Raw genomic sequence first — 15,734 nt, 5'->3', positions numbered from 1 at the left:
AACGCGTTTTACCACAGTTCAGTCATCAGTATCCTCATATGAGACATCAGGGGACCAGAAAACTGTATATTGCTGTCCCGACCCATTGTCCTATATGCCTACATAGGCTAATGGTCTTGGTATAGCAGCGTCCTGTGTTTGATAGTCCAGAACAAAACTAAACACGACGGTACTGCATTATTCTATAAAGAAACTCAATCTAATTGGCATCTTGAGGCCCAGAGATTACACCTGTCTGCATTGGTCACGCCGCACTGCTGCTGCCACTAAAACACATGCGTCCCTGGGCTTGGGCTGGCCACTGATCCTCTCCGGGCGTAATGGGCCGGCTCAGGCCGACCACCTGCTGGAAGGTATCCCTTGGGACAGGGAGAGAACCAATATGTTCATTTTTAAGTCCTACCTTTATGGAGTATAATTGGCTATTGTCTGTGAGACTGTGGGTTAATGCCAAAAATGTACCCAACAATCCACCAGCTATACAGTTGGTGTAAGACCAGGTCATTTTAGGGTTATGAAAAAAAAATCATGACCATAACCGTCATGTTGGTTAAATATGTGGTAATATAGCCTATTCTTCCTCATCACATTGCAGGAATGGATCTTTTTCATTATGCGCGCTTCCCAGCTGTTTGCTGGAGCGTGTAGCGGAGCATGTGGGCGGGCAGCAATGCACGCGCTGTACCGCCCTTGTGCTTGGAACGGGGTGGAGTTATGGGCAGCGCTTTTAGGAATGGGTCCGAAACATATTTAGTTAGTCAAGACAGTTACGGAGAAGAGTTGAAAACACCTGGTGATCTCTTGGACAATCCGCTCCATATCTCATTTAAGTGTCGAAAGATAATCTACCTCGAATCTTGATTTTTGTTGAGTTTTGTGTTATTTCTCTGAAGCCTCTCCAGTTGTAAATCTCATATTGTCAATTTTTATAGAAATACTTTTAAATATCGTAACTAGGTGATAAGGAAACATTGCACTATATTTTGGATTGTTTCTATTCTACTATTTTGCACTAAAATATTGGTGAAGATGCACACCACGCAGAAGGACACGACCTACACGAAGATTTTTGTCGGGGGTCTTCCGTATCACACCACGGATTCCAGTCTCAGGAAATATTTTGAAGTGTTCGGAGAAATTGAAGAGGCTGTCGTGATTACCGATCGACAGACCGGCAAATCCAGGGGGTATGGATTTGTAAGTATCAATATAGTGTTTATTTGTCATAACTTTAAACAGGGACCTCACTTGCACTGTGTCAAATGCCTGTAATCTTTCAAATGGCAGCAAATCACATGTCATCGTTAAAGTGGGTGTTGGTTAGGCTAGTGTATTTCATAATATTTAATGGACATTGAAAAGTGTAAGTGTTTTATTGTTCATAAGTAGGCCTGTATTTTCAGTTTGGAGCGTTCTATCATTGAAAATTACCGACAGGCTACATTACAACTTGTTGCGCCCTGGCATGTTCAGAATATGACTCTTGGGAAGATGATGTGCATGACGTCATCATTATGTCAACGATAAGAGCATTGATGAGAGACAGATAGGCTACTATACAACTGTTTTAGGGCCATGTTCCCCCCCTCCTTGATGCCATTTAGTTTGAAACACATCTATGTGAAAAAGGATCCTGTAGTATCTGAGTTGAAAAGTTTTCCTTGGGTTTCTGGGTCAACTTATTTGAGAAAGACCTACCGCAGCCCCAAAAGCTCTTACATAGAGTAATTACTCTCAAATAGCATTCTTATAGTCATCAGCTCAGAAGCAGTTAAGATCTTAATAAAGTAAGCTTGTCCTCAGCCAAGTACAGTGAAAAACTATGTACTGACATCAAGAGGTCAAATTATTTTGAGTAAATAAGTATCTGTGGATACAGAAGTCTTCTATCCAGTTTCTCTTCTGGAAAACAAAGAAAGAACTCAGCAGGGCCTAAGATCTCAACTTACTATAAAGAATGACGGTTACCTATATTTTATAAATATTGAGTGACAGTTGGGCCCAAATGTAATGTCCATATTTTCTCAAATGTTTGCCCCTTTAGCTAATGAATATGAACATTGGTGAATACTGATAGTTTTGATCATACTTTAACCATCCTCACACTTCTTCTTCAACACCTTAACCTGCTTCTTTCCTATGCACTCTCCCTCTCTGTGTGTCCATACAGGTGACGATGGCTGACCGCTCAGCTGCAGACAGGGCCTGTAAAGATCCGAACCCCATCATCGACGGCAGGAAAGCCAATGTCAACCTGGCGTACCTGGGGGCCAAGCCACGGGTGATGCAGCCAGGTAAAAAATACACACACACGCACGCACGCACACACACACACACACACACACACACACACACACACACACACACACACACACACACACACACACACACACACACACACACACACACACACACACACACACACACACACACACAGTACTTTTTCAGCCACCTGTCCAGTATCTTAATGTTCTGAGAACATTAAGGGTGTGTCCTAAAGAACATGCATCATGTCTCATCTTATAGCTTTGCATTTCTTTTTCATATTGTCCACATGTTTTCCACACAAATCATGTCTGGTTCAGAATACCATCATGATGAGCTAAATGTTTCTTTTAATCCTTCTGTCGCATAAATTCAATACATGATTCAGGATGTTATTAAAATAACTTGTGTCTAGAATGTTCTGAATACCTGCATCCCAAATGGCACCCTTTTTCTCTATATAGGGGCACTTCTATTGGTCCTGGTCAAAATTAGTGCACTAAAACATAGTGCACTAAATGGGCAATAGGGTGCCATTTGGGACACACACAATGACATGAGTAAGATCATCAATTCATTTTGACCATTACACATCTCCATTCAGGTTTCACCTTTGGTGTTCCACAAATTCATCCCGCCTTTATCCAAAGGCCTTATGGGTAAGTACTGCAGCAACTTTGTGTTGAGGGGATGGTTGGGTGTTGATGAGAATACATTTACAAATTCCCTCATCATCATTGAGCTACTGTATATGAAACCTCACTGGTGTAACTACACAACATCTAAAGACCCAATGTTCCTCATTTGGCTAAAGTCTAGCGTTGTTAGACATGTTCATACAATGACATGTATGTTTATATAATCTGTTTATTTAATTATTTTGTGCTTACTCTGATTTTTCTCCATACTTGCATGATAATTATGTTGAAACAAAACATTTCACAAATCCTCTTTCTTTTTATCACTGACTACAGTTGACCAAAATATACATTTAAGGTTTGTGTGAGTGAAAGAGAAAGTGTGTGTTCATAGTATGAGTGTGTGTGCGCGTGTGCATGTGTGTGTGTGTGTGTTATTTGTTGAGTACAACTGATGGAAAGTTACAGCCTCAATGACTCAATGTTATCTATCTCTCTGGTCTGACAGGCTCGATATGGGTTAAGATAACTGGTGGTTTCAGGATTAGTGCTGTGGGCATGTCACAGATCAGACCAGGGGAATTACCTGTAATCTCAAACACACACAAACAAGCTCAAATGGTGATTATAGATGCATGTATGTTGATTTAAAATTTTGGTTTGAGTTTAAATTTGTTATTTTGAATAGCAATTAGAGCTTTGTGTGCTGTTTTACTGTTATGAAGTGGTGTTGATAGCTAAACCGTGTGTTTTCTATTTAATGAAAAAACATATGAATTGAACATTTTTGGGGGTGTTCTTTTCCATTTTTCTGGAAGAATGTGGACTTTAGTAGGGAGAGTAAAGTTTTTTTACATTTTATTTTTTAAATTTCTTTATTTGATTTGATGCTTTCGTGCTGTAGCTTGTGGTTGACCTTTTCTTTGGTAACAGGATGTTCTTTATATGTTTTTGGATGTCTTGTTGGAGTGAGTGACGATTTGCGGTGTGATTTAAAAAAAAATACTTCCCACCGCTCACAACTGACCCCACCAAAACCCATCAACTCATTGCTTGCATGTGTCTTTTTTAATAATTCTAGCAATAACACCTAAACTCTCAAACTCACCCTCTCTGTCTCTCTGTCTCTCTGTCTTTCTCTCTCATTCTAGTATTCACTCTCTGTCCCCCTCTCTCTGTCTTTCTCTCTCATTCTCGTATTCACTCTCTGTCTCTCTCTCTCTCTGTCTTTCTCCTTCTCGTATTCACTCTTATTCTCGTATTCTCTCTCTCTCTCTTTCTTTTCTCTCTTTTTCTCTCTCTCATTCTCATATTCTCTCTCTCGCTCTCTCTGTCTTTCTCATTCTCGTATTCACTCTCTCTCCCTCTTGCTCTCTCTCTCGCAGTCTCTCTATCCCTCTCTCTCACTCTCTCATTATTTCTCTCTCCCTCCCTCCATATATCTATCCCTATATGGTATACTTCAGGCCCTTACGACTCTCAGGAGAGCTGCTGTGTCTCATTCAGAGATAATGATGTCTGTTCACAGGAAAGTAATCTTTGGAAAAATGACTATCAAGGCACATGGGATGAGTACACATACAGTGCCTTCGGAAAGTATTCATACCCCTTGACTTTTTCCACATTTTGTTAGGTTACAGCCTTATTATAAAATTGATTAAATTTCCTCATCAATCTACACACAATACCCCATAATGACAAAGCAAAAACAGGTTTTTACAAATTTTTTCAAATGTATATTGCAATATATACTGCAATATAGACTATTTATATATATATACAAAATAATAATAATATCACATTTACATATGTATTCAGACCCTTTATTCAGTACTTTGTTGAAGTACCTTTGGCAGAGATTACAGCCTTGAGTCTTCTTGGGTAACATGTTACAAGCTTGGCACACCTGTATTTTGGGAGTTTCTCCCATTCTTCTCTGCAGATCCTCTCAAGCTCTGTCAGGTTGGATGGGGAGCGTTGCAGCACAGCTATTTTCAGGTCTCTCCAGAGATATTTCGATGGGGTTCAAGTCCGGGCTCTGGCTGGGCTACTCAAGGACATTCAGAGACTTGTCACGAAGCCACTCCTGCGTTGTCTTGGCTGTGTGCTTAGGGTCATTGTCCTGTTGGAAGGTGAACCTTCGCCCCAGTCTGAGGTCCTGAGCGCTCTGGAGCAGGTTTTCATCAAGGATCTCTCTGTACTTTGCTCTGTTCATCTTTGCCTCGATCCTGACTAGTCTCCCAGTCCCTGCCGCTGAAAAACATCCCCACAGCATGATGCTATCACCACCATGCTTCACTGTAGGGAATGTGCCAGGTTTCCTCCAGGTGTGATGCTTGGCATTCAGGCCAAAGAGTTAAAACTTGGTTTCATCAGACCAGAGAATCTTGTTACTCATGGTCTGAGAGTCTTTAGGTGCCTTTTGGCAAACTCCAAGTGGGCCGTCATTTGCATTTTACTGAGGAGTGGCTTCCGTCTGGCCACTCTACCATAAAGGACTGATTGGTGGAGTGCTGCAGAGATGGTTGTCCTTCTGGAAGGTTCTCCCATCTCCACAGAGGAACTCTAGAGCTCTGTCAGAGTGACCATCAGGTTCTTGGTCACCTCCCTGACCAAGGCTCTTCTGCCCCAATTGCTCAGTTTGACCGGGTGGCCAGTTCAGGAAGAGTCTTGGTGGTTCCAAACTTTTTCAATTTAAGAATGATGGAGGCCACTGTGTTCTTGGGAACCTTCAAAGCTGCAGACATTTTTTGGTACCCTTCCCCAGATCTGTGCCTCGACACAATCCTGTCTCAGAGCTCTACGGACAATTCCTTCGACCTCGTGGCTTGATTTTTGCTCTGACATGCACTGTCAACTGTGGGACCTTATATAGACAGGTGTGTGCCTTTCCAATCAAGTTGTAGAAACATCTCAAGGATGATCAATGGGAACAGGATGCACCTGAGCTCAATTTCGAGTCTCATAGCAAAGAGCCTGAATAGTTATGTAAATGAGGTGTTTCTGTTTTTATTTTTAATACATTTGCAAACATTTCTAAAAACCTATTTTTGCTTTGTCGTTCTGGCGTATTGTGTGTAGATTGCTGGGAGAAAAAAAATATTTAATCCATTTTAGAATAAGACTGTAACGTAACAAAATGTGGAAAAAGTCAAGGGGTCTGAAGTCGTTCCGAAGGCACTGTATCTCCACACTGAAGGATATATTTTTACTAGTTTAGTTGATGCAAAACACCTTACTATCATGTGTGTTTGTGTAAGTATGTGTGTGTCCTGTTGTGTGTAGTAGTCCAGTGCAGTGGTAGAGCAGTGCCCCAGAGTTTCTACTGTGACACAAACAAATGTCTGGATGCCACAGCCTCTGAACAAGCTTTCGTCACATGGGCTGCAGCGTTAAGGAAAACAAGCTTCTCCATTGTGCCACACAAAGGCTGGAGTGCTGACGCCGCAGTCGTATGAAGTGTGCGCTGGGGAGCAGGGGGCTAGGGCTCTCTCTGTCATGTCAAAATCGTCCGCTCTTTAAAAACAGCCCAACAGATGCTGGCTAGAGGCCCCAGGGAGGTTTAAAGTGCCACAGGCATACATAGATACAGCTGTGGTAGGTCAACCACATCCATACATTATAGCCCAAGGCCAGAGACATAGGGTGTGTCATAAATGCTACCCTATTCCCTATATAGAGCGCTACTTTTGACCAGTGCCCTGATGAAACAGTGCACTATGAAGAATAGGGTGCCATATTGGACACAGCCATAGAAACAGCTGTGGGAGGGCAGCAACCAGCTCCTTGGCTATCACCACACTATACCATGTAGCAGCACCAACCCGGTCCATAGTTGTTATTATAGCACCATGCCACCCCTCTACGCTTCTCACATTTAGTTAAGGCCTGGCTCCTCAGCTAGCAGAACGGTTTTAATGGGGCGGAGAACAACAGGTGAACAACCCCCCCCCCCCATCGACAATGTCACTCACATGGCATGTGATGGGAACAGACCTTTATTTAGCCTTGAACTTTACGAACCACTGGTTGGCAGGACTGCAACGGTCCAAACACAGGAAGATAATATATTTACACAGAGCATTGAGAAACATAGTAACCCTAGTATTTTTTTTTACCTCACTTGTATCCATAGGGAAAAGAGGTCATTTTAATGGGAGTCAGAGGGTAGACAGTGCTTTCCATGATCAACAGTGATACAGAAATGATTTGGTGTGTGTGTTTGAGTGTTAGGTGACACAGCATTTGCCAACATAGAAGAGGTTTATGCTGTTGGAGATGGAGAAACAGGTTGTAGTAGTCTAATGTTGAATGGGAGAGATAAATAGTAGGAAGGATGGAGGGAGAGAGAGAGAGGATGGGATAGATGGAAAGAGAAAGTGAATAAAGGTAGGGTGGGATTTAATCCCAGATTACTTCTAGGGATGGGAACATTCCACAGTAAGATGTATGTAGGATGATAGACAAGCAGAAAATAGCTGGGGCCCAGCCTCCAGTCTCTCCTGTCAATCATAAATGAGGCCAGGCAACAAAGAGCATGTCTGAGACCAGATCCACATTACAGGAAAGGCTTCCTGCAGTTACATGACTACTTATGGAAACGTACTTGTTTGTACCTTGCCTATACTGGACTATGTTATATTTCTAAAAAACAAACAGGGATGATTCTCTCTTGGGCAGAATGATCACTTCTAACAGTCCAATTTAGGCTTACGAGCATGGGCCATTTTAGTGTCTGTGTCTTCTTCAAACTTTGTATGTGCCCAAATTGCACCATATTCCCTATGTATTACACTACTATTGGGCCCTGGTCAAAAGTAGTGCACTTTAATGGGAATATCGTGCCATTTGGGATGCAAGCTTTATATCCATCACCAGCATGTTTCACCACCATTGAAACATGCAAGTTGAATGCTGTTGAATGCTCATTCTCTACAATTGCGAATGTGCTACTACAGAACACCTTAGTGTGTGTTGTAGCTCTGCATAACATGTAGGGTGTCCACCCTTTCTGCACAGAGTGGGTGAAAACCCGCTTTGGTGATGAAATTTCACCCCTTATGTTATAAAATACATTTTACCCAGACAAATATGATTATTCATGGTCTGAATCGTTCAGTCTTTATCTAACATTTCATAGGATTTAACATGTTGTGGCGTGTCTGCAAAGTTGTTTCCGGTGTTCGCAAAAAGCAGAATTAGCATGACACGAGCTAAATGAAATGTAAAAGTCTGAAAATAAAACGCTTGCTGTACGCTCAGTGCTCCGTTAACATTTCACAGAGATACGCTTGTTTTTGTGAGAAATCGGCGAAAAATAACAGCAATTTCGCATTATAATGAGAAGTTTATACTAAAAGATTAAAATATTACGTAATGTCTCAAAATCAATATCTATCTTACCTCTATATTGTTTTATGCCCCGCCGATTCGATAATCAATCAAATTCAATCAAATTTGATTTATAAAGCCCTTTTTACATCAGCCGATGTCATAAAGTGCTATACAGAAACCCAGCCTAAAACCCCAAACAGCAAGCAATGCAGATGTAGAAGCACGGTGGCTAGGAAAAACTCCCTAGAAACGCAGGAACCTAGGAAGAAACCTAGAGAGGAACCAGGCTCTGAGGGGTGGCCAGTCCTCTTCTGGCTGTGCCGGGTGGAGATTATAACAGAACATGGCCAAGATGTTCAAACGTTCATAGATGACCAGCAGGGTAAAATAATAATAATCACAGTGGTTGTAGAGGGTGCAACAGTTCAGCACCTCAGGAGTCAATGTCAGTTGGCTTTTCAAAGCCGAGCATTCAGAAGTTAGACAGCAGGTGCGGTGGAGCGAGAGTCGAAAACAGCAGGTACGGGACAAGGTAGCACCCACGGTGAACAGGTCAGGGTTCCATAGCCGCAGCTAGAACAGTCGAAACTGGAGCAGCAGCACGACCAGGTAAACTGGGGACAGCAAGGAGTCATCAGGCCAGGTAGTCCTGAGGCATGGTCCTTGGGCTCAGGTCCTCCGGGAGAAAAGAGAGAGAGAATTAGAGGGAGCATTCTTAAATTCACACAGGACACTGGATAAGACATGAGAAATACTCCAGATATAACAGACTGACCCTAGCCCCCCCGACGCATAAACTATTGCAGCATAAATACTGGAGGCTGAGACAGGAGGGGTTGAGTTCAACGGGAAAGTGAGCATGTCAGGTAGCCTTCATTCTTGCACAGCATCCAGCCTAGCTGAGGCGAAAACATCTTCCTTATTTGTTACCACTTAGTATCTCTGGCATCCATTGATTTACTCAACATCATTTTGGCCATCCTACAAGGGTTAAACCTCTAACTTTTGAACGGATTGTGATAGAGACATGAGGTTTGGACCATTGGTTTTCTTAGAGGATTATCTACACAATACGTAACACATTGGTCAAAATATGCCTTTTTGATTTGATAGCCTATAACATGTTTCATATGGGGTGTGAAAGAGGTTATTTTTGTGTAAGTTTTCTCCATACTGTAAAATATAATAGTGTCGAAAATAGCATTATGAAATACCTGTTTGACCCCGCGGGAGAACATGACTGGGTAGCACCCTATTCCCTATATAGTGCACTACTTTTAACCAGAACCCTATGGGAATGCATCCCATGTCTTAATATAGCTATTAATGGGGAGGCACAACAATATCTACTTAACTCCGGAGGCCAAGGGTGTTAGTTGAGGAATTTACCAAAGTGTCTGAATGTGTTTAAATTCTTCTCTCTGCGATTTAGAATGGGTAGGGCAGTCTGGGCGTTTGTGTTGTTTTGCGATGGACACCGCATTTTATATTTTGTTGTGTCACCATCCTTTGCGTGCCTGTTTGTGTGTGAGAGTTTTTATTTGTAATCGCCCTTGTGTCTTGTGTTGTGTGAGTTTGTTGTGGTCTATGTACATCCACTGTGTGTGTGTGTGTGTGTGTGTGTGTGTGTGTGTGTGTGTGTGTGTGTGTGTGTGTGTGTGTGTGTGTGTGTGTGTGTGTGTGTGTGTGTGTGTGTGTGTGCGTGACTCCAGCCTGTGTTGTGACTGTAACACTGTGCTGAGACAGAAGCGTGCTAGCAGGCCAGGCCGAGGCATCTGCCAAGGATGTGATGTCATAGGAGCGCCTCTAACCTCTGACCCCGTTTAGTGTATTTCCTTTTTGTTTCTTTCAGTTTGTGGTTGTGCTGTGTTGGTGATCCATGTGGACTGTGTTGACATTTCTTTTTTTTGACGCCTGTGTTTGTAGACTTGCTGTTGTTTTTTCCTGCTTCCTCTTTGGGGCTAGTGTTTTGAGATGTGATTTGTTGGGTAATGGAGTCCTGACAATAGGGTTGCCACGATAGATCTTGTCTTTCATTTCTCTTTTCTCCTCCTTCGATCCAGATTCCAAACTGAATGACTGTAAAAAAGCTTAATCTCGCCATCTTGTTTCTTATTGGCTTAATTGATGTCAGTATATTTTTGGTCCAATCAAATGTTAGATTGTTTCTCAACAGATTTTAATGAGCTGTTGATGACATCATCACATCATGCACAGCATTCCAGACTGTCAAAAATCCACACCAGACCAGACCTCATCTAAATCCAACATTCACAATTGATAAAATGGTGATAAGCCAATTATAAAGTGATTATGTCACTCATTATGTCATAACACTGATTGTTACTCATTCCTTTGAATCATGAATCATGAACTTGACTCCAGTTTAGTTTTGTTTAGTATTTTGAGGAATTTGATTCTTGATTTCCCCATCCAGGTCAACAACTTGAGTTTCCTCCACCAAAACAATAGTATAACTTTCCCATCATCATGCTAGCTGATAGTGCGAGAGAGAGCCTAGCGAGCCTAGCCTCACGGTCAGGATATGTCATGAAAGGCAGAATGTGCTCATTGTTCCTGATTGCTTATTTAATCAAAAGGTCCCTCTGAGTGCAGCTAGCCTAGCGCCCCGCCCGGGGCTCTTTGTCTAAGCACAGAGGGGGAAACAGCCAGCAGTGTACTTTTTCAAAGCTGTCCAGCTGTCAAAATGACAGTGACATTTTCACAATTCCCCCCTCATCTCATAGACCTCCCTCCCTCTTTACCCTATCCCCTCCCTCCCCCTCCCTCCCTCCCTCTTTACCCTTTCTCCTCCCTCTTTACACCATCCCCTCCCTCTTTACCCTATCATCCCCACCCCACCCCCCCCCCCTCCCGCCCTCCCTTACTCTATCTCCTCCTAAATAGGAATGGCATCAGGGTCAAATTGACATGACAAACCATGTTCTCTTCTCTCTCCATCGACCAAACTCAATCCTGTAAAGTCAGCAAAGCTTAGTGTACATGGATTGTCTCTCCAAGATGGCGTCAATGCTACCAAACACTTCCTTTGCCTAAATCTCTTATAACATGTGATAGGCAGGCAGGGTCATTGAAAACCCAAAATGTCTTCATATCCCTTATCAGAGAACACAACCCCTCTGAGCTTTGAACACCTCACCATTTTTCCACAGAGAGATCTTTATTTTGGCAACCCTATATCTCTATTAGCTACTAGCAGGTGTCTCCGTGGTGTTATTGACTGGTGTTTTGATGTATTGGGGGGCGCTTGGCCGCAGTGTGGTTGGGTTGGCTGTGGTTGGTTCTGCTGTCAGGCTGGGGGGTTGCTGCTGTCTGTCGGTGGCTGTGCAAGGCCAGGTCTGGGATCTCTACCTCTAACTCCCTGTCTGTCTGTTTCTGTCCTGCAGGATCCCTGCTCACTATGTGTACCCTCAGGCCTTCATGCAGCCAAGCACCATGGTCATCCCTCACGGCATGCAGCCCAGTGCCGCCTCTGCCTCCACCGCCTCCTCCCCGTACATCGACTACACCGGAGCAGCCTACGCTCAGTACTCCGCCGCCGCGGCTAGCGCTGCTGCCGCCGCAGCCTACGAGCAGTATCCCTACGCCGCCTCCCCTGCGGCGGCCGGGTACCTAACCGCAGCCGGTTATGGCTATGTTCAGCAGCCCCTGGCTACGGCCGCACCGGGTTCAGCCGTCGCTGCAGCCGCAGCCTTCGGTCAGTACCAGCCTCAGCAGCTGCAAGCTGACCGCATGCAATAGCAGCCACTGCAGCCATTGGACACAACGGGATGGGAGGCCCGCAGCCTGCCTCGGCTGATTGGCTGTGAAGAGAAGAGAACGATGAAGAGGAAGAGAGAGGGGCCGTGTTGTTAAGTGACAGAGTCGGTAAGAGGGTGATGATGATGATGATGGTGAGGTGGGAACTCCATACAGTAGCTTTCCAACTTGCTGTGTTTAAACCAAAAAAGAAAAACTTTATAAATTCACAAAACAAAGTAAGGAAAGTGGATTTATCCTTATGATTATTATTGTTGTTATTAATATAATTATTACTATAATTATAATTGTAGTAGAGTATTTATTTCTAGAGGAGAAATGCAACAACTAATCACAGTGGTTGTAGCTTGGTGTAAAACATGACTTTATGTTCCATTGCTGTCATTAACATAGGAGAGAGAGAGCGTTCTCTTTATGGGACACTTAGACGTGTCCCGAAGTGCCCTTGCAACCTATATTTACTATCACATTTCGAGGGCTCTTTCCTTCTGTCTTTTCAAGTGCATTGAAGTAAATTTTCTGATAATCAGGGAAATGTATCAGTTTCCAGTGTGTTAGTAAAGACAACCTCTGCATGTCAGGGAGTAGTTGAAATAACTGTGGAGAAAAGGAGAATATTTGTAGCTTGTGTCACACGTTAAGAACTACCTTTTTAACTTCCTGATGCTGAATGTCCCTTTTTTGACTCTGAATCTTGACCTCTTGACCTATGCAAAGCAAACCAGGAGACCAGGAGACAAAAAAACTGCAGGAATAACCGAAAATGCCGTCAACTCTTCAAAGGGCATGACAAACAATATGAAGGCAACTCACAGACAGAGAAGGAAAAGGATGTTTTCAGACAATGAGCAGAACCAAATCAGTTAGTCTCAAACACATACGCATGGCTGCATGCAAACACACGCACACACACACACACACACACACATGCATACACACACAGTTGCCTACATAGTGGTAAAGGACAATGGGCCCAGTCGTGCTCTCTGGCTCTGTGCAATGAGATCTAGTCAGAGAGAAAGAGAGAGGGAGGGAAAGGGAGAGAGAGAGGGAGCAGCTGGGGAGGGGGCTGGCGCAGTTCGCCCAGCGCCACACAGACGGATCACTCTGGAAATAACGCATCACTTGTCCTCATTTGTTGAGCTGTCACATTTTAATCCCGGGGCCCATTTGGGAACTGTCTCTCCTCTGTCCTGCCTGCCTGCCTGGCCCTGTCAGCACTTCCACCTCTGTCCTCTATCCTCTGTCCTCTGTCCTAGAGCCGACCGGCTGGGCTGGTGTCAGGTACACACACACTTCCCTCCTACGCTAACCCTCACCAATCCCCTGGCCCTGTACCCACTCCTCACAGCCTAACCAACCCCCTGGCCCTGTACCCACTCCTCACAGCCTAACCAACCCCCTGGCCCTGTACCCACTCCTCACAGCCTCACCAACCCCCTGGCCTTGTACCCACTCCTCACAGCCTCACCAACCCCCTGGCCCTGTACCCACTCCTCACAGCCTCACCAACCCCCTGGCCCTGTACCCACTCCTCACAGCCTCACCAATTCCCTGGCCCTGTACCCACTCCTCACAGCCTCACCAACCCCCTGGCCCTGTACCCACTCCTCACAGCCTCACCAACCCCCTGGCCCTAGTACCCACTCCTCACAGCCTCACCAACCCCCTGGCCCTATACCCACTCCTCACAGCCTCACCAACCCCCTGGCCCTGGCCCTGTACCCTGGGGTGGTGATGGGGGATGTAGAGAAGGGGGGGGGGGGGCTGCAGGCGCTTGACATATGAATCTATGGGTTCTTAGTGTGCCTTACATTTGTATTTCTATTTAAGAGAGTAAGAAAGGAGATCTACTATTTAAGATATTTATTTTGAGATTGGACTATGTTCTATGCGCTCTAAGGACAGAGACTTAGTGGTGGTACTGTATTCATTTTATTATGTATTCATCTCAAGGTATATAAGTTATTGAGTAGATTTAGTTGTATTATAATTATTATTAACATACTCAACCAAAAATGTTAATGTAGGATTTATATAATATACAATTCTGTATGTGCACTGTACAATTATACTTTTTGCCTTTTGAAATCTTAGAATAAATATCGGTTAGTTTAATGCCTTTTCTATGAAACTTTATTTAAATGCAGGCCTATTTGCATGCAGACTGTTACTCTGTCTCTTTTGTGTTTAGAACTGTTGGAAAAGACAACAAAAAATCCTGACAAAAATTAGCAAAATGCTGCTTTATACATTAGAATGTATAGTTATTGTCATGGTTCGGATAGTTGTGCTTCTATTGCTTTTAATATACATCAGATGGGCTATTTTACACTGTTGGGAATTTTTATACTTGAACTATTTCTTACAAGGGAAAATATGAAAAATAAATGACAAAAAAAAAACATTTTAAGGAAGCTTTTCATTGTCACTGGATTAAGGCATGTACAGTGTTATTTACTATATTTAAATGCAAAGGTCCTGTTGGTATTAAAACTTTATTTCAGAATTTCAACACTATTTACTCTAAATTGAAATAAAAGGTTCTATATTTAAAAAGAATACTGTTGTTTTTTAAAGATGGATGTTGAATTGATGTTGTCTTCAGGTTGGGTGTCTTTTTGTGGGCCTTAGTATGGAGGCCTGAGACCATTGATAGTCTGCAGAGCAAATTAGGTATGAAGCTGCCAAAGCTGTTGATGTCTATTAAACACCTATAAACAGACTTGCTGTTTTTTTGTGCAAACATAAACATAAAACATAACCAAAGCTGTTAATATGGTTGTAAAACCTTTTGGGGGACTGGTGTTTAAAAACAATGTTCTTAGTTTAGTTGGTTTAGATAGCTGAGTACATTTCACTGTGTGGGTGGTTGTGCGTGCATGCATGTGTGCGAGTGACCACAGAGCAGCCAGGAGGTAGTCAGGAGCCTTATGGGATTACACACAAAATGTCCGCCGGGTGTCCGCTGCCTGGTGTGTTGCTGCTCTTCATTGTCTAACACTGTCACCCAAGGCCTCTCCACCATTTTAGCCGGGCCGTCGATGACATGGGACAAGCATTGACCTCACACTCAAACAAACCTGTCTGGAAGCAGAGAGTTAGAGAATGTAGTCCTCTGGGAAAGCATACAAATAATTCAGAAGCTTTCTAATCAATAATAGATGCCAAGAGGCCTGAATGCTGGCTGCCAAGACATACCTCCCTAACCTCACCTCCCCTAACCTGGCATGGAGGCAGCATGGGCTGTGTCCCATTGGGCCCTGACCAAAGTAGTGCACTGCATAGGGAACAGGCTGCCATTTGGAACACAAATGGTCTATTTCAGCCTGCAGTGTAACTAGACGCTGGCCAGCCAGGCCCAGGCAGCTGCCATGACACAGCAGAGATAGGCCTTTCGCATGACATCACTACGGCTTCCATGGCATCTGACGTCCGCCATGATGGAATTCAGAGGCAGGTTGTTAATTGGGATATGACAGTCAGGGAGTAGAAGGAGCCGTTAACATGATCAGGGTCACGGTGAATAGCCCTGTTGAAACTTGCCCTCACTTTTATTTGAGTTGATGTGAACTAATGGTGTGGCTGTTGAACAAGTTGAGGAGACTAAATTACTTGGCGTTACCTTAGATTGTAAACTGTCATGGTCAAAACATATAGATTCAATGGTTGTAAAGATGGGGAGAGGTCTGTCCGTAATAAAGAGATGCTCTGCTT

At 43.6% G+C, this 15,734-nt stretch overlaps 1 protein-coding gene across 1 annotated transcript; it reads left to right on the top strand.

The window, feature by feature from the left end:
• The first annotated feature begins 721 nt into the window (after positions 1 to 721).
• rbm24a (RNA binding motif protein 24a) lies at positions 722 to 14,576 on the top strand. The gene is made up of 4 exons (XM_071368720.1): positions 722 to 1,197; positions 2,171 to 2,294; positions 2,870 to 2,924; positions 11,645 to 14,576. The coding sequence occupies exons 1-4, from the start codon at positions 1,030 to 1,032 to the stop codon at positions 11,997 to 11,999; spliced, it is 702 nt and encodes a 233-aa protein (XP_071224821.1). The 5' UTR covers positions 722 to 1,029; the 3' UTR covers positions 12,000 to 14,576.
• The last annotated feature ends 1,158 nt before the right edge of the window (positions 14,577 to 15,734 follow it).

This window comes from Salvelinus alpinus, chromosome 26, assembly GCF_045679555.1.
Source record: "Salvelinus alpinus chromosome 26, SLU_Salpinus.1, whole genome shotgun sequence".
NCBI classification, from domain to species: domain Eukaryota; kingdom Metazoa; phylum Chordata; class Actinopteri; order Salmoniformes; family Salmonidae; genus Salvelinus; species Salvelinus alpinus.
This window is presented reverse-complemented; position numbering and strand designations above follow the sequence as displayed.